General features: G+C 40.4%; 1 protein-coding gene across 2 annotated transcripts in view; it reads left to right on the top strand.

The window, feature by feature from the left end:
• The first annotated feature begins 2,064 nt into the window (after positions 1-2,064).
• The window catches only part of ATP6V1H (ATPase H+ transporting V1 subunit H), a 52,383-nt gene continuing 29,726 nt past the window's right edge, over positions 2,065-24,721 (top strand). Inside the window, exons 1-5 of one of the 2 annotated variants that reach the window (XM_048507780.1) lie at positions 2,065-2,199; positions 4,286-4,408; positions 14,255-14,357; positions 19,386-19,475; positions 24,294-24,407. In XM_048507780.1, coding sequence (XP_048363737.1) covers positions 4,305-4,408; positions 14,255-14,357; positions 19,386-19,475; positions 24,294-24,407 — 411 coding nt within the window. In that variant the 5' untranslated portion in view covers positions 2,065-2,199; positions 4,286-4,304. Of the gene's footprint in view, positions 2,243-4,285; positions 4,409-14,254; positions 14,358-19,385; positions 19,476-24,293; positions 24,408-24,721 lie in introns of both variants that reach the window. The other variant, XM_048507781.1, reaches the window with a different exon arrangement.

Genomic DNA, 24,721 nt, shown 5'->3' with positions numbered 1-24,721 from the left:
TCGTAGGTAGCAACCCCATGTATGTCAAGCTCATCCCACCCAATCTCATTTCAAATTCTGCATATAAGTCAGGTGTTTAATGAATCTCTCTTCTATTTGACCATGAAGGCACATATACCTCTATATGGGTAGGCTATTAAACAGATTTTGAGTCTTTTGTAGGACAAGATTCTGCGCAGATAAGCAGTTTGCATGGTTAGCTTGTTTGTTCTTGTCCTTGTCCTTCAGTGGTTGGAGAGTAAATGATTTTAAATTGCGTATAATAGTTCTAAATCACCTCCAATTGCTTCAGTCCCTTGTAGACTAACTCTATTTTTGATGTAAGTAAGGTTAGTGCTGACTGCATATTTCTTACAGACTCAAATATTAGAGATATCGTTTTAGCTGTTAGTTCCACATAGTTGTTTAAGAGCGGCTCATTGAATCCTTTGTTAGCCTCAGACGCAGGTGCAGACAAGTTCGTGCAGGTTGCCTGTTTGTTACACTGCCACTTCTGTCCGCTGTTTTCTCTTGAGGAGTAAAAATTCTCGGGGCTATCTTCTAGTACTGTAAAACGATTTGAGGTTGGCACCTCATACAGGCATCCTGTTTGTAGATGTGTCCCCTGTCATAAAATAGTCCCGACATTTTCGGCTCGTTTATTAGCTGGTGAGCTATCAGCTTCATTTTTCCCTTTACTGTTATCATCATTATCATCCGGTTCCCTTCTTTTAAAAGCCTCCCATTATGTAGTGCTTTCCAAGCTAAGAATGTTTAATATAATTCTCTTTTCAGTCAGTTAGGGTGTATTTACATCCTTTATCTTTGTCCTTGAGTTACCGGCTAAGCTGATATTTTTTATATCCTCAGCAGCAGTGGCTGTATCAGCCCAGCACAATAACAGATAACACCACTAAATTAGCCGGAGCAAAGAAAGAGACTCCTTCTCATAGTTTGGGTCCCACTAATTAGCTGTATTTCTTAACATATGTCTCAGACTGTAATATCCCAACTCTTGAGACACATAAGTAGATAAAGTAGGCAAAAACACAGAGGAGTAAGGAAAACACGCTGGCTTACGCTCATCGCCGGAACCGGAACCTTTCGAATCTCCACGATTTTATTACATATTAATTTATTACATACATTACAAATTACATACCATCTCTCCCCATATGTCCCTGCTGGTCCTCTGCAGTCTGCAGAGGCAAATCTACTGGTGGTCCCTGGCCCCTCAATGATGCAGCTGGCCTCTACCTGGGCCAGGGCCTTTACAACCCTGGCTCCTGCCTGGTGGAACACTCTTCCTTCAGCTGTTAGGATCCTGCGGGACCTTGGACACTTCCACAGGGCCTGTGAAATACAGTTGTTCCGCTGGGATTTTGGAGGGGCCGGTCACTGATTGCCTCTCACACTATCTTTATATATACCATCTTAATTGACCACTATTCGCTGAGCTTGGTCCCCTCCCAGTGGGTTCGAGATTTTCCGGGTTGCCATCCAATGTTAAATTTTCTGCTTGCTGGTCCTTTGTTGTTTATTTTTTAAATTGATTTTGTTTTTAATTGTTAATTACGATTTTAATTGTTCTAATTTTGTACACCGCCCAGAGACATCTGGGGGTAAGCAATATAATAAACAAACAAACAAATAAATATTTTAGTGAAATAAGTTGCAACTTTCTCCTGAATTGTCAGTATACTGTTTTACAATACTTATTTTCCATTTAATCTTACTTTGAAACACTGGGGATCTGGGATTGGCCCATCTCACTTGAGTTCTCCAAAAACTGAAAAACAACTAATCAGCCAGCCAAAACTCATTGACCTTCACTCTTGTTTCTAGCGCAGCAATTTGGGGAAAAGGGAGTCCAAGACAAAAAAAACCCCTATCTGAACAAACATGATTTTTCGCAAGATAAATTAAATCACCAAGTAAGCTCCGTTTTCAGCGCTTTGCCTCTGAAAGCCGCGCTGCATTTACTAAAAGCTGCATGCGCGCGCCCAGCCTTGTATCCAAGTTAAGTGGGACAGCTTCCGCCTTCCTCGTCAGTTTGAACCTTCACGGCTCCCGTTGCCCGGTCTGACTGCAGTCAGCTGTGCGTTGTGTCACATGATCTGTAGTCTCCGCTTCAACCCGCAGCTCGTGAGTCTGGGTCAGCCGCCGCTGCGGGCTCCAAGTATCTCATTGCCGGTTTCCGCGAGTGGGCGAGCGAGAGAGGTAAGCGAACCAGGCTTCTGCGCCGCCAGCACGGAACCGAGAGGTGAAATGTCGAGGCGATCAGTAAGGAGGGGGCGGGGGGGGGTCAGTAAGAGGAGGATCAGTTAGGGGGAGACCTGTCCGGCATTCGCTCGTTCTTCTGCAGCAATTTTGCTGGGACTTTGGCGGGCCACAGGGTGGCAAAACTGCCCAGGACGCAGAAATCAATCAGTTCATATGTCACCCTTACAAGATCTCTGTGAGAATTGTCTTGCAAGGTTAGGACACTTGGTTCCGTATTCTGCTCCTGATAATGACTGGGAAGGTCACGCGAGCAAGGTATGGTGGGCGTAGCTTCTGTTCTGTTGTCCCTCCCCCGCAGCGTATTGTAACACAGGCAATTGACATCACTCAATTTCTCGTGGGGACCTACTGTTAAACCTGCCTTGCATTAATTTGTTTAATTTTCATTAATTTGTATCTGTAAGAGGTTAGAGTAGGTTTTGTCCATAACAAGTAACTTAAGCAAGTGAGCCAAGATGCATTTTGCTGTGTAAGACAAAAACATCCACATGATATGCAATTGAATGGCAGGAAATATCTGGCTTTCTAGTTTGGGTTTGCTCTGTTGTTCCTTGTAAATGTTGTTCCTTGTAAAATTAAAATCACAGTATTCCCCAGTTGTCAGGACCTTCAAAATATGACATGGTATGTAGCTGTCTTTGACTGAGGGGAAATCTGCTCTTTGTTACTGCTATTTTAGGACTTGAGATAACTGTTCCTTCCAAAGCAATATATGATTGGAGTACACAGGTATAAGGAAGGAAAGATCCAGTTGGTTCTTGTGTGGGGACAGATGGTTGAGGTAGAGTTTGAGCTGGTCTGAACAAGTTAACAAGGCAGAAGTTGCTGCCCCAACCATGAACTGATGTGTTAAAAACAGGTAACATGTTTTGGCATCAAAGAGTCAGACTAGCCCAGAAGTAACCTCAAGGAAGCTGAAAGCAGAAATGCTGAAGGTCACTGGTTCTGGTATGAAAGTTGTGTTCTTTTGCTTTTCCTTCTATACTAGCACAACCAATCACCACTACTTAATGTTTAGGACAGCTTAATTTAATTTTTTCCCTGAAACTGGGAAATATCAGTGTTCAAGGATCTCAGAATGCTAGTCAATAGTACCTTAGCAGAATTGTATCTGTATGAGCAATAGAAACAACGTACAGGAAACCCTTTTCCCAAAAGGGGATTTGAATTTTGCCCAATACCTCCAGCATTATTTGGCAACTAATTCACATTCTGAAATGTGGAGCTAGAGGTCCGTCGTTACATATGTAGAATTTATCTGATGCAATTTTTTTTTAAAAAAAGAGGAACTTCTTTTTTTGAAGCAGTGCTTCACATGGAGTAGAAGTGGCTGTTCTGAAGTAAACGAGAAGCATTTTTCACAAGAATTGCCTAATAGGTGTTTCTCTATAATGGATTATAAGTAACTTATTTTTTAAATAGCCCAAATAAAACTGGTGTGAAAATTGTGTTTTTAATTGTGGCTTTAAATTCACTAGTGGAGAGGCTACAATTGTTGAATAATTTCCCACTGGGACAACCTTCCTGAATAAGTGATTTTTAACTTGGGCAGAATGATGTTTTCTGAATAACATTCTAAAGAACTTTACTCCATGTCTTAAAGGGAAAAAATGGTGGGAGGCATGTGCTTGCAGACATTTTCTTTAAGAATACATATACTGAACTTGATCAAATCAAAGTTGTGAGATGCAGTTTTCTGAATCTCTTCTTTTGGAACATTCTTTTGGTTTTTCTTTTGCTGAAACTTTCCTTTAATATATGGTGGTAGGATTCAGCATATAGCGAATGAGATACACTGTGATATCGGAAAGGAAACTGTCTTTTACGTTTCCAATGCCTCTAGTTCCACTGGAAGATTATGCTTTTAGATATGTTGGTGAGTTCTGGAGCCTTTTTGTGTGAACCACAAGTTGCATCATCTAAGATTGCTGATTTCTGTAGAATAAAGTAGGATTTTAATGAAGGTGAGCTGTCAGAAGCATTCTTCAGTGTTTCAGAAAACTGATATTGATTTGCTTTGCAGGCTCTGAATCAAGATCAAAATGGATATCCGGGGAGCTGTGGATGCTGCTGTCCCCACCAATATCGTTGCTGCCAAAGCTGCTGAGGTTCGGGCTAACAAAGTCATCTGGCAGTCTTATCTCCAGTAAGTACTGAACTGGTGAAGTTTCTGGTCAGTACTTCTCTGTAGGCTGCAAGACTTGTTACTGATGTTTATATTTATCCAAAGTGTCTAAAGGCAGTTCCTCATACTGTTATGAGAACTGGAAAAAATCATGAGTTAGTAGAAATAGATTGTTATGGCAAGTTTAGAACTTGCATAGAGTGAATTTGTAAAAAAATGTTAATAAAATTGTTCACAAAGCTAAAAAATCCAGGTGACAATGTACCAGTTTGTCTGAAAAATCTGGCAGACTGGTAGATAATGATTGCAATTTTTAGCTTACTTACTGGGGAGTAAGTTTCACTGAATTTCTGGATAAGCATGCTTTGGATTACACTGTGTTGTGCATTGAACACATTCCTTAGGACTAATGTCATGCAATCCACATGCAAATGCTTTGCAAACCTTAGGTAAGGGTTAGGATGTTCCTATAATTCTGTTCTTTCTCTTGGTCATAGGCCAGGTACTTCAGTGTCCCCAGAGCTTTCCACACATACCCGCACTTGAAAATGGACCGGACGATGGTTAAGGCCCAACCTAGAGTAGATGTACACAGTGAGTGGTCCAAAGACACAGTCACGCTTTTCAGGATTTCTTTCTGGTATCCGGCATAGTCCTCCCTTTTCACAGTTCCAAATTTCTTTCCCTTCATTAAGCACCTTATTTACTTTTTCCAGTTGAAGCCATATATCATATGGGCAGGGTTGGAACTATCTTTCTTTTGCACTCAGATGTTGTGCAAAAAGCTTTTAAAAGATCAAACAACATCCAGAAATCATGATTTTCCACTTTATTAATAGGAAATCCCTACAGTAAGATTTCTGTCACTCAACTTGGACTTTAATAGTCTTTGTTATTTTTACTTCAAGAATTTGAAAATGCTTCAGTTGCTGTGAGAAAATATTATTTTTAGTAATCTGCAGTAAAATAAATGTTCAGTAGTTTATAGAGCTGAGCTTTTAGCTATGGGGTATTCAGTTCCTGAGAGTTTAGAAAATGAGTATGATAAACTTTTAATGGAAATTGCAAAAGTAGAAAATCCATTTCTAAAATCCCATATGGTCATTTTTGTGACAGTTACAGGATTTTATGAACCAAACTCTGTTTCCAGAGGTCAAGAAGCTAGAGAGCAAAATCTTGCCTTGTTCCAAAGCACGTGGTGTCCATCAGATGAGAATGAATCAGTGAATAATTTACCACACAGAAAGAAAGCCTCTTAGCTGGCAAGAGCCAAAAGGTGGCTTGAAACATTAACTATAGTCTGTCCTAGGAAAATTTCGGTGGCTGTTTTTAATTGACAAAGGAAATTTAAACACCAGTGCAGAAAATTTAGATGGCCAGAAATTCAGGCATCCAAGGCCTCCCACCATGGCTTGTCATCTCCTGCAGGCAAAATCTCAGAATGAGAGCAATTATGCTAAAAATGTTGGCTGACCATGAGATGAGATCACATCTTGGAAGCTAAGCATGTTTGGTCCTGGTTAATATTCGAATTGTAGACTACTAAGGAAGGCCACAGTCATGATGCAGAGGCAGGTAATGGCGAACCACCATCCCTGAGCATCTCTTGCCTTGAAAACTATGGATCACTGTAAGTCGGTTGCAACTTGATGGCATTTTCCACCACCAAAGCAGCCCTTGCCATACCCTTTGCACAGAAGAGGAACTGTGCTTTCTGTAAGGAAATGTATAGCAAGGAGGAAAATTGAATCACAAGCTGCTGTGTCACTTAGGGAGTGAAAGAGTTCTTTAAAAAAAGATGGCACAGAGGATAGTAACAGCTGGTTCTTTCTGGTGTAGAATTGTTACTCTGTCTTGCTATGGCTGAAAAGATAAATAGCATTGTATTATCTAGACCTCTGATATCCAATCAGTGGTTCAAGGGCCACCGCTCTTCTAAATGCTGTTTCCCAGTGTGATGCCTGCTTTTTTTTGGAACATGGAGTAGGCAAGGCAGTTTCCTGATAGGATTTGTGGTTGGTTTATACCTTGAAACAGTCACTTCCACAGGTACAGAAGGATGGATATGCTACAGGCTTTTCTGAGCTGCAGGCCTTGTGCCAGAGGGTTGGAAATAAAGGGCCCATCCTATTCAGCACTCTTATCCCAGCACCCAGGAGCCTTCCAGAAGAAAAGCAAGCTGGCCATTGAGAAGAGAGTAAAACTTCTACTACTATTATGGTAGCAACCCGGGAAAAGAGAAAACTGGCCACAGAGGGATACTGGCAGTTCTATTACCCTTTCTCTGCAGCCTGTTGGCCCTCCTCTGGACACCTTTGGAGTCTTTGTAAGCTACTGTGCCTCATGCTGAGGAAAGAGCAAGAAGGAAGTCCTTCCCTTTTCTCCAGATACACAAGAGTTAGCTAAGGTTCAGCAGTGATGGGAAGAGATAGCAATGGTTATATACATTAAAATGGATATATTTAATATTAATAATTATATGTGTTACTATATGCATGCTTGGAGTGAAGCAGCACGTGACTCACTGCTTAGCTGGTAACAAGCATTTCTTTTATTATTTTTGCTTTTAGAATCCTTCAATGTATATTTTTAAGGTTTCATATTTTTCTGTGTACCTGGAGCATTTTTCAGGTGAAGTATCCCCAGATTTAGCCAACTTTACCATTAGACTATTTAAGTGGGAATCCACAGTGACTTGCTTTAGGCATCTCATTTTCCCCTCCCTCACTACTACTTCCTTCTCTTTCCTAAACCCCTCACCTCCCCTCCTCTTTTCCTGCTTCCTTCTCTCTTTCCCACCCAACATTTAACCTACATTTTTCTGCCTCTTTGTCTTCAGGTTTCCCTCTTCCCCAGCAGCCTCTGCCTAGGAAACTGAGGGCTCAGTTGTTGGTGCTGGCCACTGGGCCAGGTCCACTTGCATGGCAGGGAATACTTAAGGACATGTAGGAGGGGGTGCCTCACATTCCCCTATATCCCTATCCCCACACTATTTCCTCTTTCCCTCCTCCTAGCCACCTCATATCCTTTCCCTTTTCCCTGCCTGATTTTTGTTTTCTCAGCCATTCATGAATTTTCCTTTATTTGCCTCCTGACTTCAGCTATATTTATGATTTATTTGCTTCAGCTATATTTATGATTATTTATACCCAACCCATCTCTACAGAGGGGACCTAAGCAGATTGCATTATTCTTCAGACCTTTTTTTCCCCTAACAGCAACCCTGTAAGACAGGGTAGGCTAAAAGTATGTGACTGGCCCCAAATTACTCAGTGGGTTTCCACAGCAAGATAAGGATTCAAACTTGAATCAATCTTATTCTGAGGCTCTGACTGCTACACCATCCTGGCATCCATATAGTGGCTGCTGTTCATGAGTAGCAAGCAGCCAAGTCTCAGTGAGTAATGCAAGTCATGTGGTATCAAGTCAACCAGTTGTGGCTCTAATGAGTTTTCCCTCAAAGGCCAAAACTGCCTTGGAAGTTGCCCTGCTGCCTCCCCCTGCCTTTTGCTCACAGAAATTAAGCCTTAGAATGCAATGGTTGCCTAGCAACAACCATTGTGGAAATCCTTTCGTTAAAGAACTAGGTGTGCTTTTTTGTCATTCTGGGTTTTTTAAACTCCTCAATGCAATTTTTTTTGTTTCAGATTTTCCTGCAAACCTGTGGTGTTTAGATTTGTAGAAAAATCTGTCTTGCCTGTTCACAGCTCCGATCATCAAATTTAAGTATCCTCAGATTTGGCTGACTTTGCTATTAGAATATACCAGTGGGAAACTTCAAGGAACTTGCTGAGAGGGAATCTCCCATTCCCCCTGCCTTTTCTCCTTCCCCTTTCTCCCACCCTTTCTTTTCACTTCTGCCCCCCTCACTTTCTTTCTTCCTCCAACTGCCCCCTTGCTTTCTCAATGTCTTTTCCCCATCTAACCCAGACTCATTTGGGTCCTGATCTTTTCCTCCTTGCAGCAGAAGAATGTTGTTTGCTGGGAAGCTATGGGAGATTCTTTGTTGCATTGAAAAAAGGGGCTAATTGGAGGCAGTGGCTCCCCCTCCTCTTTCTCTTCCACTTGCCTGAGCTTCATGGTGAGGGAATGCAGTTACAATGGGTTCTGCCATGGCCGAATCATTGCCTGAGAGTGGGTGAGCTGCCTCATCTGTTCCTCTCTTCTGCACCCAGGTGAAGTCTCAAGCTGAGACTCTTCTGCCTGACTGAAATTTGGCTGAGGGGGTGTGGCAACAACTGTAGCTTCTAGCAGTCTCTCTTTCCTCCTTGTTGTCTGTGATCATCTGGAAGCATGTGATTGTCTCTTTTATCTCCTACCCTCCTCCTCCTTGTGACCTGCCAGCTTTCAGAGAACAGCTCTCTGTGCTTGTGCAGTCAACTGGTCCTCTGTTTCAAGGGGTTTTTTGTAACCCCTCTGAGATGGACTGATGCATTTCAAGGAGTTGTTCTGGTCATAGAACCCCTTGATTAAGAGGGCGTTCTGATGGAATTCTAAGAATGGTAGTTGGGGAGTTCTGACAGTTGAAAACTGACAGTTGACTGAGCGAGAAGTTAACAGACAAAGCTTGGAGGCACCAGTGTGAACTGCAAACTGTCTTGTGGAGGATTCTCCTCTGGAATAAAAAGGAACATGTTTGAGTTTTGGATTAGGATAAATCCATAACCTAGAGAAATAGCTCTAAGGTTGATAGAGGGCTCCCAAGAACTTGATGGGAAATAGCTCTGTTGAAATAAATGATCCCAGGCAAGTTTTAAGGTAAAACTAGGTATGGTTGTGAATGTTCCTTGCTCATCCAACTAAAGAAACATTGTGTAAAAGAAGGTTATGTTTAAGAAACGAGTCACTGCTAAGAGAAATCACTCTCTGTAGAAATTAGAAGTCACAGTTCTTTCTTTCTTTCTCTCTCAGAAGAGGAAGAACAGAAAAAGTGCTGATTTTTAAATTAAGACTTTAAGAACATATGTATAGATAAAGAAAAACCAAAACCAAACAATAAAAAACCACAGAAATGCATAAAAAAACAAAAAGACTTAAAGAGCTCCTGATTTCATCAGCCTCAAATATAAACACTTCTCAAAAATGAACTACTTGCTCTCTTATTTATTTATCTGATTTAATATACTGCCCCGGATCCAAAGGGCTCTTTTATATCCTACCCTCCTCCTCCTTGTGACCCGCCAGCTTTCAGAGAACAGCTCTCTGTTCTTGTGCGGTCAACTGTTCTCTGTTGACAGTTTAATTAATTAATTAAACAGGATAATTACAGTTAAAAAATTAATTCTCTGCCCCTTATGTTGGCAGACGGGCCAAACTATTATCCTGTAGTCTCAGAATGGTACACCTAATTTAGTAATTATTAAATTCCTTATTATCTTTAACTTTATCATACCATAAATAAGCATGCCATCCATATCTCAAATCATGTCCTTCCAAATCAAGCAGTCTTCTGTTTCTTAATCAAGTAGCAAAGTTTAATTTCAGATCAGTTAAATGTAGAACTACTCTTTTCTATGTAACTTGCAATATTTATAGAATTATAGAATGTTATTGCTATATGATATTGTAATAGAGCAAGTTTGTGGTATAAAATGGATTGAAAATATACTCAATGGGAAAATCTTTGGTCTAAAGAAATTAAGTTTACAGAATGTCAAATATTAATTGGTATAAAAATGTTCTTCAGATGGTATATCACACCTAACGATATGGCAGAAACGGACAAAGATTGAAATAGGAAGTTTTGAAAGTGTTAGAACACAGATGCAACAATTGATCATATGGGATAAATATGTATGAAAGCAAGAAAATACTGGATAGAGATATATGATGGCCAATTATGCACAAGGCATCTGCTGTGCAATGGGGGAAAATGTCTGTTGCAGCAAGATTTCGTGTACAGATTTCTTTAAGTTCTTCTTTCGCTTTCTAGTCTCCCCATAGCAAGCGAGACTGCTTGTAGCACAAATGTGATTTTGCTTTGCCGCCAGAGTGGGGAGATTTCAGCTCTGCTCCAGACCTAGCTCCACTCTTTCCACTCCTTGCATTCCCATTCATTCTTAGCCCTTGCCCTGTTCCATGTTGCTGGCTTCTTCCTGCTTCTCTGGTAGTCATTTCAATATATCAGTGTATTGATATAACAGACTTTGCTTTTGCAAGGAAAAACACAAACAAGATCTGTTTCTGGCTCCAGCCCACCTCCCCCACTCCACTTCTACGCTCCCTGATGATCAGGAGGCCTTTTAAAAACTTTTTTCCAGACAAGCCTCTTTTTAAAAACAAACCTCTTTCCCAAGGCAGCAGAGAGAGAGAGAGAGTGGAGAGAAAGGGGGGGGGGAGGGAAAGGGTGAGGGGAGAATATCAGCTCTATAGTATGGGACTACTGATAGTTATGAAATCTGTGCCTTTAAGAGGGGAGGAGTTAAGAGAACCAGGAAACAGAGCCTGTTGAGACTAGCTGTGGGGGAGGACTGGGCTGCTTTCTTGTGTGTAAATAGAAAAATTTGAGGAGACCACACTTCAGCCACATGTGCATCTAAAAAGCCTGAGGTAAGTGTTCCATGAATAATAGGCCCCTAAAATGCAAAAGATAATAACACTTGAGATAAATCTGAAAGATATGCTGCTAAATATTGTATCAAGCAATATTCCAAAATATATATTGAATTATCCAAGTGTCATGGTGTCAGTAGCAAGAGTAATATATGCAGCAAAATTGAAAGCAGAGAAATATCCAGATCTAAACAAACGGATGAATAAATTACCTGACTATGTCGCTATGACGAAGCTAACATCCTTCATACATATTAGACCTGTTTCAGAATTTCCAGAAAAAATTGAATGTCTTTTTAAATTATATAATTGAAAATTAAGAGTGAAATTAAATCAAGTTAAACCGAAAAAGAAAGATTTAGGTAATATGTTTCACAGTAAATATTAGATGTAATGATATACTGAAAAGATAGAGTAACATAACTCAAAAATGTAAATCTAGATAATAAGCTCCATACAAATTGCATTAATATGGATTCCTATGTTCTATGTTTGTTTTGTATATTGCAATAAAACTTTTTTAAAAAATTTCAAAAAATGTGTGTTGGTGTGTAAAGTGCCATCAAGTCACAACAGACTTACGGCAACTCCAGGGGGTTTCCCAAGGCAAGAAATGATCAGAGATGGTTGCCATTGCCTGCCTCTGTGTAGTGACCCTAATTGTCTCCCATCCAAATACTCACCAAGGCTGATCCTGCTTAGGTTTCAAGATCTGATGAGCTCAAGCTAGCCTGGGACATCCAGTAAAGCTGGGCAATAATTGATCATGTTATTTTCTATAGGGTTTTTTTAAAGTAATGGGTGGGTAAATCTTTGAATGGTTGAGAAAATTAGAGATTCAGAATTAGAGATTGATTTTTGGTGGACACCAGGATATGTGGATGTGGTTTTTATGTGATTTTAGCAGCCAGGAAGGCTAAAGGGTACAAAAAGCCGCCTTTACAGATCCTGGGATCCTGTCAACATCCATCATGATAACTGGGTCAAAAGGTCCATGAACAGACCAAGTGAGGTATTGTATACTTTTCTCTGGCTAACCCATGTTACAACCAGCATCACGATCACTGCGTATTTGCAATATTTTATCAGCAAAGTTTTTTGCAAAAATATCACAGTAAATGTATGAGGTCAATAAGCAGCTACATTTTTTTAAATCGATCATAAACAAATGACTTGAAACCAGCAGCAATTTAAGGAATAAAAAAGCAGGCAAGAAACAAAGTGTAGCAGGGGGAGTTCAGACAGAGCTTCATAGTGGGGTAAAACATGATACATCTTGATTTTTTTAAAAAAGTCATGTGGTAGAGCACCATGTGGTCACAAAGCTGTAAGAATAAAAATGTCTTTGACGCCTGAGGGAGTGCTGATTTGGGTCCAGGTGAAGATTTGTAGCAAAGGAGCTCCACAATCTTGGTGCCATGAGAAAGAAGGTCATGGTCAGATGGTTACCCAGCTCTCCTCAGGGTCCCTGCTGCTGATTTTAGCCAGTAAATAAGCTTATATAAGGGTCTATCATTTCATTGTTTGGTTGCTGAAGTATGGCTTGTTTGACTTGGCTCATATTAGCAGGCTTTTAGATATAATATGTTCTTCAAATAGTATCTCTTGAAATCTTTAAGAGCCTTTATGAACTGTGTGTTTCTTTTAGTGTAACATGGCATGATTGCCTGTCATGACAAGTAGCTAAAGAAAGTAGATAAAGAGGGAACTTGAACAGGGTGTGGGAGAGCAAGTGAAAGAGGAAACCTGAAAAGGGATAAGGAAGGAACGTGGGAACGGTCAGGTTGCAAGGCAACAGGTAGGCTCTAGCAAACACAGTGGTGGGTACCATGCACTCGTGGACGCCTCGTTTCGTTGAGGACCACTGTCTTAAAACATAACTAAATATGGATGCTTATTTCAAATGTCACTACCATCTATTAAGTATTGTTGTCACATTCTTAATAGTTTCCCCCATTACCAGCTGTATGTTCTACTGATATCTCTTCCAAGACTGAGTCTGAAGATTTTAAGATTTGAAAATTCATAGACTAAGGTTAACAGGTGCCATTGCAGGAGACACAGTATGTTCTGTTGAAACAAAATAGATGGGCATACAGCATTTGTCCAGATCTATTGTATTGCTGTATGTGTGCTTTCAACATCACTGCCCCGACTTAAGCATAGTAGTGACATGGTTTGATATGCCTTATCCAGAGGAGGTAATGGAGGAGATGCTGCACTTTTTCATTATTATATTGTATTTTTGTTTGGTTCAGTGTTAAATACTGCTCAGTAACATGTATCCAGGTATACTAGTTCCTTTCAATGTGTATAGGTCTATAAGCGATAATCAAAAGAACTGGGGTGCTGTGTGGTTTCCGGGCTGTATGGCCGTGTTCTAGCAGCATTCTCTCCTGACGTTTCACCTGCATCTGTGGCTGGCATCAGATGCCATCAGATCCTCTGAAGATGCCAGCCACAGATGCAGGCGAAACGTCAGGAGAGAATGCTGCTAGAACACGGCCATACAGCCCGGAAACCACACAGCACCCCAGTGATTCCGGCCGTGAAAGCCTTCGACAATCAAAATAACTGTTTACAAATTAAAACAAAACAGATGACCGAACCAAATACTACCATGTTTCAAAAAGTTCTTAATCAGCAGGTCTGATTAATTTGAGGAAACTTAACTCAGTTGGTGTTAAACCTTTAATTACTTAAATTTGAATTATAACTACCTCTGTTTGTCCACATGTATAGGTTGCCTGACCAAATAAACAGATGTTCCAGCTGTGCTTACTGTTTTCTTTTGAATGCTGCCTGCACATGGTTGTTTAAACTTGATTTTTCCAGTTTGAGCCATTTTGTACTGTCATTGACTTAACTTCTGCTACAAGTTTTTAAATCTTTCTTTTCTGACAGGCAAACTTGAATTAATCATGTGTTCAGCAAGCTTATACTAGAAGTGAAGCATATAAGATTAAAACTGACAGCTATGTGTTTTTCATATACATGTACACATTTTTCAATTTTGAAAAAGTCTATTTTCCCCTTTAAATGATATTTTGGTGAGTTCTTTTTGGATCATACAAAACAGTAATTGAGATACAGTGAAGAATTTAGAAGGGGCTTTTGAATTTTAAAAAAAGATGACGTATTTTTATGCTTTTTCCCTTATATGATCATGTCTTTTAGCAGAATGCAAACCCATTGAATTTCATACATCAGAGAGTTCTATGTTTATTTAATAAGTTTTGGAAGGAGCTGTGCTCACAAAACAAAAGATTACTGTAAGAAATGGAAGGTTTTCTTAGCTACATATTTTCTCTCTAGGGGGCAGATGATTTCAGCTGATGACTGTGACTTTATTCAAAAATTTGAAAAGAAAAGAAGCCCAGAAGAGAAACAGGAATTATTACAAACTGAAGGCCACCAGGTAATTTAGTATCCTTCACGAAGAGGTTCCTGTTCTGGAAGTTTTGTATTTTAGAAGTTTTATCTTTGGCATCTTGGTTTTACAAGGTTTGCATCCTTGTCAGGTTGTGTCCCACCTCACTTGTGATGTGTTAGAGTCAATCTGAGAGATTTTAAACTAGGGTAGATTTGATTTAAATCACAGTTTTAATCACTAGTCAGCAAGACTTGATTTAAATCATGGTTTTCTACATAAAGACTAATTTTTGCTAATATAATCTCAATATTTACACCCAGATGCAGGTTTTATTTTTAGAATAATGCCTGCCTTAGGTAGAGGTAAAATATTCCCCAACTTAGTATCTTTTATTTCCTATGGCCATTACATATATATATTTTTCCTCCAGGGAGAGGACAATATGATAAACCTCAGGTTATACATACAAAGATCCTAAGAACTGTGGAAGGCTGATTCTGCATGGCCCAAAAACAGCAGTGTGAAAATGGTGTGAAAACCCTTTTACACCATTTTCACACCATTTTCACACTGCTGTTTTTGGCCCATGCTCAAAAAATTTCACTTTTATTTTTCATTGCTAACCCTCCTTCCTCACACTTAGCTCCTTGTGCAGATTGGTTCCATTCCAAACCATCTTCTATTCATTGAACTTCTTGAAACTTAGTACTTAAGAGGTAAGGATTGATTCTGTATGCATAGATTTGCAAAGGAACCATGAGAATTAAGTCTTTTTTGCAACTCTGTATGTTTATTTTGTAGCATTTTTACTGTGAAGAAGAGGCATGTTATCTTTGCAGAAACAAATTCACAGTTTTGAGAAAAACCAAACATGTGTAATACTACCTTTCTAGATGGAAAAACTGCCCCCCCCCCCACATAATTTTATGGAAACCTCTGGAAGAGCATGACATTATGAATGGATTAATTAATGGAATTCATTTACAAAAAATTAAATATTGCATGAATATACAGTCTCATGTTACATATTTAAAAATTAATCATTATTTCATGATGAATAGCATTTGGAGTATAATGTATCTCTAACAGAAAACTATTTTTAATTGATTTTTATCCACCTTATAAACTAGGGGTAAAAGCCAGGCAACATGACCACTAAGCCCCATTGCAAATTACGTGCATAACCTCAGAGCCAGGTTATAGCTGGCTTTGTGTAGTGATGCAAAGTGAAACATGATGAGGAGGCATTGATGGCTACGAGCTGAAACAAAACCCCAAAATAGAAATATAGTGTGCTCAAAGCAAACAAACCCAAGGGAAAGTCCCCCCAAAAAACACTACACTCAAGCTACACAGTCCTGTGTATCAAACAAGAGTGCAGTTTTCCACAAATGCAATAAACTTTACAAAATTCTGTGACAGGAATTGTAAATGCCAAGTGGTCTCACTTAAATATATGGTAACTGTAAATGTCGTGAAATGTATTCAATATATATGGCAACTGTAAATGTCGTGAAAGTCCACAATGAAGGTCGTGACATTCAGCAAAGCCTTCATATAAATAGGACATTTTAAAATGCTTTAGCTGCCTAGAGATCCTGTATTTAGGTTGGGTATAAAAGTTAAAAAAATGAATAAATATAAATAAATCCCGGTGTACTCCTGTTTCGTAAAATTTAATCCACTTCCTCAGCATCTTATTTATGTCTGTAGAAATATTTGTAGTTAATAAACTAATCACATCAGTCTGTCCCCCATTGCAGGAATGGAGCAAGCCTTTTTTGGAGACTTGCTCTTACTTGTCCTAAAGCAAAGGAATAATTTTGCTCAGTGTACCAAAAAGGTCAGTGAGCTGTGGTGGGAAGATAGGTGAAATTGGCTTCCACAGACTCCTTCCATTGACAGAAGTTTAGCCCCAACCTCTTGCACAGAAGCTTGTGTTCTTGTCGCTTACTACAGTTATTTGTGGAAAGCTGAGGAGAAATAGCCACGCTTACTTGCTATTAATAGAATGAATGACCCTAACTTTCTTTCTGGTTTACTTAAGATGCAGTCTGGGAATGCAGCATGTGTAGTTTTGTTGGAAGCAGTCAGAACTGCCTTGGGAATTGTCCCCTAGCTGCTTCTCTTTTATGAATCCAATAAATATAAATGTTGTCATTTGCAAAATGTCCCCACTGTTCCCCCCGCCAGACTCTGGTCGTATAAAACTGCTTATCTTTAGTCGGCAGGGCATGAATGCTCACTGGTTCTCTCTCCCACTGCCCCGTGTATAAATCAAGCAGCCATTGCTAGAACTCAGTGAGCATATTTCTGGGACAGTGATGGCGAACCTTTTTGAGACTGAGTGCCCAAATGGCAACCCAAACCCCACTTATTTATTGCAAAGTGCCAACCCAGCAATTTAACCTGAATGATGAGGTTTTAGTTTAGAAAACTGGTTTTAGTTTAGAAAACTGGTTTTAGTTTAGAAAACTGGTTTGCTCCCTCTTCCTCCGCCCCACCCACTTGAGCAGGGGCCAGCTTTCTCTAGCCTCTTCCAAGTCATAAGAACATAAGAACATAAGAACAAGCCAGCTGGATCAGACCAAAGTCCATCTAGTCCAGCTCTCTGCTACTCGCAGTGGCCCACCAGGTGCCTTTGGGAGCTCACGTGCAGGATGTGAACGCAATGGCCTTCTGCGGCTGTTGCTCCCAATCACCTGGTCTGTTAAGGCATTTGCACTCTCAGATCAAAGAGGATCAAGATTGGTAGCCATAAATCGACTTCTCCTCCATAAATCTGTCCAAGCCCCTTTTAAAACTATCCAGGTTAGTGGCCATCACCACCTCCTGTGGCAGCATATTCCAAACATTAATCACACGTTGCGTGAAGAAGTGTTTCCTTTTATTAGTCCTAATTCTTCCCCCCAGCATTTTCAATGAATGCCCCCTGGTTCTAGTATTGTGAGAAAGAGAGAAAAATTTCTCTCTGTCAACATTTTCTACCCCATGCATAATTTTATAGACTTCAATCATATCCCCCCTCAGACGTCCCCTCTCCAAACTAAAGAGTCCCAAACGCTGCAGCCTCTCCTCATAGGGAAGGTGCTCCAGTCCCTCAATCATCCTTGTTGCCCTTCTCTGCACTTTTTCTATCTCCTCAATATCCTTTTTGAGATGCGGCGACCAGAACTGGACACAGTACTCCAAGTGCGGTCGCACCACTGCTTTATATAAGGGCACGACAATCTTTGCAGTTTTATTATCAATTCCTTTTCTAATGATCCCCAGCATAGAGTTTGCCTTTTTCACAGCTGCCATGCATTGAGTTGACATTCCCATGGAACTATCAACTAAGACGCCTAAATCCCTTTCCTGTTCTGTGACTGATAGCACTGACCCCTGTAGCGTGTATGTGAAGTTTGGATTTTTTGCCCCTATGTGCATCACTTTACATTTTGCTACATTGAACTGCATTTGCCATTTCTGAGCCCACTCACCTAATTTATCAAGGTCCGCTTGGAGCTCTTCGCAATCCTTTGTGGTTCTCACCACCCTACATAATTTGGTATCATCTGCAAACTTGGCCACCACACTACCCACCCCTACTTCCAGGTCATTTATGAATAGGTTAAAGAGCACTGGTCCCAAAACAGATCCTTGGGGGACACCACTCCCGACATCTCTCCATTGTGAGAACTTCCCATTTATACCCACTCTTTGTTTCCTGTTTCTCAACCAGTTTTTAATCCATAGGAGGACTTCCCCTCTTATTCCTTCATTGCTGAGTTTTCTCAACAGTCTCTGGTGAGGAAAGTCCTGCGCACACTGCTCTGTGCCTCTCTAGCATCTCTGCCTCCTCTGTGCCCCCCCCCCCTCGGGCAGCAGCCACCCGGAGCACAGGCACCAGTGACCAGGCCCGCCAGCTGAGTCCTCCCTGTTCACTGCAGTGCGCGCACGTTGTGCTCATTGGCCCAGGTCAGCCTAGATATGTGTGTGGGGGGGTGATTTTCCACCCCCCCACATGATGAACTCTGCGCATGCTGTGCCCACAGAGAGGACTCCGAGTGCCACCTCTGGCACCCGTGCCATAGGTTCACCATCACTGCTCTGGGAGGACTAATCAAACGAACGGGGTCTGCAGCAGTCATGTGGTTGGAAGAAAGTCCCCACTAGATTCAATACTTGTATTGAAGTACAATACTGAAGGTTTTAAAAGATTTTGATCCTTAAAGCCTTGAATGATGCAAGTCCAAACTAATTGAACTTGAATGATCCAGGTTCTAGATGAATGATTCAGATTCTTTATTTGGCCACTTGACCAGCATAGAACCTCCCCAGGACCTGAGTTTACCTGGTGGGCCCTTGCTGAGAGACCCACTCACATCAGGATATGAGGCTAGCGGAGATTTGGGGGAGAATTTGTTATATTGCTTCCATCAGACAGTGAAAACCCCTGAAGTATGGTTAGATCTCTCCCTTTCTGCATGAATTCCAGGAACTGATTCTGGTTCCTAGAATGAATTTTAAACATCTGGGGTTTCCTAACTGGAACTGTTTTAAAATGCTTAGTGCTACTGGAGTGTTGTGGGGTTTCCAGGCTGTATGGCGGTGTTCCAGTAGCATTTTCTCCTAATGTTTCGCCTGCATCCTGGCATCTTCAGAGGACCTGCCAGCCACAAATGCAGGTGAAACATCAGGAGAAAATGCTACTGGAACACGGCCATACAACCTGGAAACACCACAACACTCCAGTGATTCCAGCCGTGAAAGCCTTCGACAGTACTCAGTGCTGCTGTTCTTCTTGACCCTGTTGGTTTCTTATTGCTTTAGACGATGAGTTTTTGTTTTACAGACTATACATTTTAAGCGCTTTGACAGTTTTATGTAATTTTACTGGTAAGCTCCCTTGTGTGGTATTAATAATTGAAAAGCTGGATATAAATCGCAGTAAATAAATGAATACTGCAGTCAAACAAGCTCAGATGTTTAAAAATGTTTTCTCGCTGCCTCTGTTTTCAAAACGGTATGGTAAGATGAGAATGAAAACAGTTGCTAATCCTTTAATTTCTTGAAACACTTTTTTTCCAGTGCGCTAAAACATTCATAAACCTGATGACTCATATCTCCAAGGAACAGACAGTTCAGTACATTTTAACTATGATTGATGATATGCTGCAGGTAAGTTAATTAACCTTTTTAATGTTTAACTTCTTGATATGTGGGTGTCTTATTTCAATGTAGGTGGCTTTTCACTTGCTCTCTGCATAATGTTGGTTTAGAAGGCTGGGATGCTGCCTGGCAAGCAGCCTTATTTGATTTTAATGGGATTTGTGTGGAGCGTCTTTGCTCTCTCTGCTGAAGTTTCTGGATGTTGCATAGGAGCAACGCAATACACTTTTTGTGAATAACTAATGCTGTTTTCTACTTTCACAGCATGTTTGGATATGGATCTAATATCGGCCTGTGTACAAAAAAACCTGTAGAATGTACTAGTAGTATAGTAAGTGAAGTAAGGGTGAACTTGTAGGTACAAATGAGAATGGCTCAGATCATTAATGAATTAGTTAACTTTTTAAAAAGTGACATGTTATTGCATTTTTAAAGTCATAACCCATTGAACAGAATTCTTGTCACTTCAAATAGAGCAAACTAAGTTCAAGACTAAACTTTAAGACGTGACATAAATTGATAATATATTGTTAATATATAACTACAGTTAAATGGAAATAAATAATGCTATTCCATGTACCCATTTGCCTCAGGAACCTAATTCTAAATGTGTTGTGCAAGTTCATTGTTTGTTGTACAATGCATTGTGCAAGTTCATTGTTGTTTATAGGAACTACTGAATTCTTGGCCTGCCTTCCATTGTAGTCTTTAGTTTTGATTACTGTAATGTACTATGCATGGAATGGCCTTTGCAGACAGTTCAGAAACTTTCCTTAACAGTCCAATTGATGATGTGAAAAAGCTGGAAGAACCAGGCTATACTTATCTTTATGGAACTCCACTGTTATGTTCTGGGCACTGATGTCAATCAAGTTCCATATCTTTTAGGGTAAGATCTTCTGAATGAGTACCATCTGTATATCCCTTCCTTTAATTTTTTTTAATTCCAGAGGAGAGTCTTTTGAGGTTATCCCTTCAAAAGGGATTTTGCAGGCATTCGTCTTTGGAAAACTGTGAGTGGAAAAATTTCCAGGAGAAAACTGGCTAGGCAGTTCTAAATATCATACCAGTAGTAGGTTTGGAAGGTTTTAAAAGTTGAATTCAATCAGTCATTAATAACCTTCCTGTAAAGTATATTTTTCTGTGCTGGAGATAGATTTGTAGATATTTTTGCAAAATGGCCAGTTATGCACAAGGTTTCTGCTGTTCAGTGAAAGTGAATGTCTCTCACTGCAAGATTTCTTTTATGGACATATTTCCTTAAGCCAGCTTTCACATTCAGTTCTCTCCATGGCAAGCGACACTGCTTCTAATATAACTTTAATTTGCCTTGGTGTCAGAGTGGTGCAGATTTGCCCTAAATATCTTCCCTCAGCCCACAGCCAGTCTACCTAGCTTCACCCTTCAAAGAAAAGAAGCTCAACCACACAGGCTTATTGCTGTTGTTTCAACCTGAATAATCTACATAACCTCCACAAGGGAAAGCAGTGATAAAGACATCCATTCTTATACCCCAGACATCTAAATTCTGATATTGAGATATCAATATAATAATAACAGGGAGTGTTTTGAAATAACAAGCCTCTGTTTCCTCCTGCAGCAGCAGCAGCAACAGGATGTGTGTGTGTGTGTGGATGGGATGGGGAGAGAATACTAGCTCTATGACAGGAACCCCTTCTTCAGCAATGTGTAGTCCCGGGAATTGCTTTGCCTCTTTCATTTGTGTGTGTGTGTTGGGGGGAGATTATTTTTGGAAAGGACTGCAATAACAGCAATATTGATATAACAGTAATTAAAAGGCTTTTATAAAGCCAGTAAACTTGAGATAAGGGATGAAACTTGTGCCTTTAAGGCTGAGTTGATGAGGAGGGGTAAGAGAGCCAGAGGAAAGCAGACCTGGGAGCGTTCTCAGCAGAAAAACTGCTCGGCCATGAGTGAGTGCCTCCCCATGCGTAAACAGAAATGCAAGGAAACCCCATTATAAGCCCACTGCTCAGTGCAGAACCCTGAGGAAAGTATCCCATGCATAATGGGCTTGGATATATGTTTTACTAATTTATATTGCTCTATATTTGTAAGCTGTTTTGAAATCTAAGAGTTTAAAACTAGCTTAGCGTTTTGCCTGCTGAAAAAAGGGAAGAAAGGGTCCCCTGAGACAGGGTCTCCCTATTAAGCCATGCTGGAGATCATGTGACCTGCATAGCTCAAAGCCATGTGGGATGGAGCATTGAAAGGAATTAGGTTGCATGAAAAGGCTGACTGGATCCACCCCCTTGTTATCCATTTTGTACTTTAATGGTGTGGTAGGCTACAAACTTAAATCTATCCATAGAATCAACTTTGTGTAGATAGTTACAGTGCAACCTCGGTTTTCATTGCCTTCAGTTTTCATTGGTTTTGGTTTTCATCGATTTTTTCAGTGAAATTTTTTTCTCGGTTTTCATCGATTTGCTGTAAGGTGAAGGCATTTGTGGAAAAAATCACCCAGGCAAACCTGTTGCAGGCCATGTATGCAACCTGTTTAATGACAATGTCTTGTCCAATTTCAGACAAATCTTAAAGAGGCGTCAGAAACAGACCTCTTTGGACAGCTTTCTGGTGCGACATTGGTCCACTGGCTCTGAAGCTGGTCCTAGTGTTATTGTTTGTTACTGTTTTCAGCATCAAACACTATGTTTATTCACCAAAAATGTGTTTTTGGCATGTTTTTGGGAGTGCCTAGAACAGATCAATTGGATTTACATTGATTCCTATGGAAAAGTTTGCCTCGGTTTTCATAGGTTTCGGTTTTCATCGATTCTTTTCAGACGGATTACCAACGAAAGCCGAGGTTCCACTGTATTGATAAGTATTAGTGTGTTGAGGAAGGTAGCACCAGTTTGCAGCATAGGGCTTGGACACTTGTTTGTCAAGATTTTAAAAACAAACCCCATATCTCTTGTTAGTGATAAGTTGGGGAATTATCTACAGATAAGGTTGTTTCCTAGTTTAATGGGAAGAAGGCTTTATGATCCTTAGTAGCATATCCACTCATTGTTACGTAAGATGGCAGCCACGATTGTCAATTAGTGTACCAACGGAGGCACTCCCAGAGAGTTTTTCATTAGGACACACTAGCTGTGCTTCAAAACTGCTTAAAAGGTCACTAATACTTTGTTAAACTTGTCAATTAATTGGAAACACGATCGACTGAAAGCTTTTAAATAGTAATCTGCCCTCTGAACTAGTGAATCAATTCAGTATGTGCCTGGTCCTTCCCGCTTTCCATGTGTTTTTATGTTTCTTCATATAAATAACGCTGGCTGCAGTCCAAAGCAAACTTACTAGAGAGGAAACTGTGAACTCAGGGGTATTAACTACTATGTTTACAGTGCATTTTGTATTTGGAGGGGGACTGGCCAGGGCCAGTTGAGACTCCATGGTGAGGAGTCAGCTTCATGTTTAAGGTTGTACTTTTTGTTTTTGATGAATATGCCCAGAACATGAATATGCCTGGAACATGTTTGAATAAACTGAAATATTCCTGGCTGAAAATGAGAACTCCCCTTGACCTAGCTGTACATGTCTATATGAGAAAACCAGTTCTTGTTATCAGGAAACGGATTTTTTTTTCTGATGAGAATATCTTCATTACAATAAAAATTTGTAGTGCATTTACAATATATTTTGTTATGAACAGTGAAAAAAATTGCTGAAATAATTGATATGCTAAATTCTTGATGTGAATCATGGTGATTAATTGGAGAATCTGAGATGGTATAAGATCACATGTAGGTCAATCGTAAGACCAAAATAACTACGTAATATCTTAGGTTTGTTCTAGACAAGAATGCCAACACTGATGTTTAGGCTATGGATCTTCTGAGTCCCCGAGTCTCCTGCCCAGAAATCCTACCTTGAAGCTGAACGTAGGAAACACCTTTCAGGATCATACTAAGGTCTATTTAACCCAGTGTCCTTTCCCCCCAGCATCCAGTCAGATGCCTCTGGGAATCTTGCAACTAGAATAATAGAGGTGGTGACCAGTTCTAGCATTTACCATGTGCTGTCATGGGATGGGCATACTGGGATATACCCGCATAGTGACTTGCAGAGAGTCTTCACAGCCCTTTTGCCTTGCGGTTCAAATCCTGCTGGCCAAAGTAAACCAATACTTTATCTCGTGTGCTCATCACATTCATGTATCCTAATGCTTTCAGCTGTACCTGCCTCTGATCCGCAGCATGTTCTCCCCATTTATTATATTGTGCTGCATGACTGACCAAGACAGCTGAGCATCATCTTTCATAGGACAGCTTGATGCACATCGAGATCTTTATCGAGCGTTGACTGGCATATTTTCTGTAGGTTAAACAAACCCCTCTATTCTTCCAAAACATGTAATTTTCCCAAATCCTCAGATTTCCCCCCCTCTGCTATGTTTTCCTGGCTTTTTTGTGAGATGCGAGGATGGAAGACAGTATTCCAACTGTGGAATCATCCATACCAGGGGGAATAGGCACATTCATTTACCTGATTTGAGTTTTTCGATCAATGCAAGAGGATTCTTGTCTATGAGTCAAAAGCCCAGAAAATGGTTGCCTGCTCTAATGAATTCCAGATCTGCCCCTGTCCTGCCAACAGTGCTGCTTGCTAGGCAAGTATTCTTCATGGGATAGTTTTTCCTCTGCTTGCTCTTTGTGCTAGTACTTTGCCTTATATTCGCTTAACAAAATGCCTCTATTTATGCAGCTTTTCCCAAATGTCTTTATCATTTTGAAGCACTTTGCCTCATCATAGTCTGGTAACAACTGCACACTTCTCTGTCTTCTCTATCATTTCTTACAGGAAAATCACCAACGTGTTAGTATTTTCTTTGACTATGCAAAAAGAGGCAAGAACACTGCCTGGTCCTACTTCCTGCCCATGTTGAACCGTCAAGATCTTTTCACAGTGCATATGGTAAGCTTCCTATTGGTCAGATAGCCTGAATTTGGGAGGAGGTCAGAGTCTCTTGAAAGGCAGTTCCACACACTATTAGATTGTATGGAGCTTTGAAACAGTTCAGGAAGTCTCTAGTTTGCAGTATGTTAAATGGAAAAGCTCATCCTGCCAGCTCTTGAGGGTATAACTAAGAGCTGTGTTGAAAGAATCCAACCGCATACTAACCATTTCCAAGGAAGGAGAAGTGACGACTTCTCAGTGGCTTCCCACCATTTGCAACTCTGTCTCAGAAGAGTTATCCAAGTCTTAACCTGAGCACTTTTGGGTAGTGG

The sequence above is a fragment of the Sphaerodactylus townsendi genome, linkage group LG09 (genome assembly GCF_021028975.2).
Source record: "Sphaerodactylus townsendi isolate TG3544 linkage group LG09, MPM_Stown_v2.3, whole genome shotgun sequence".
NCBI lineage: Eukaryota > Metazoa > Chordata > Lepidosauria > Squamata > Sphaerodactylidae > Sphaerodactylus > Sphaerodactylus townsendi.
The sequence above is the reverse complement of the archived record's forward strand: the minus strand, read 5'-3'. Positions and strand labels throughout refer to the sequence as shown.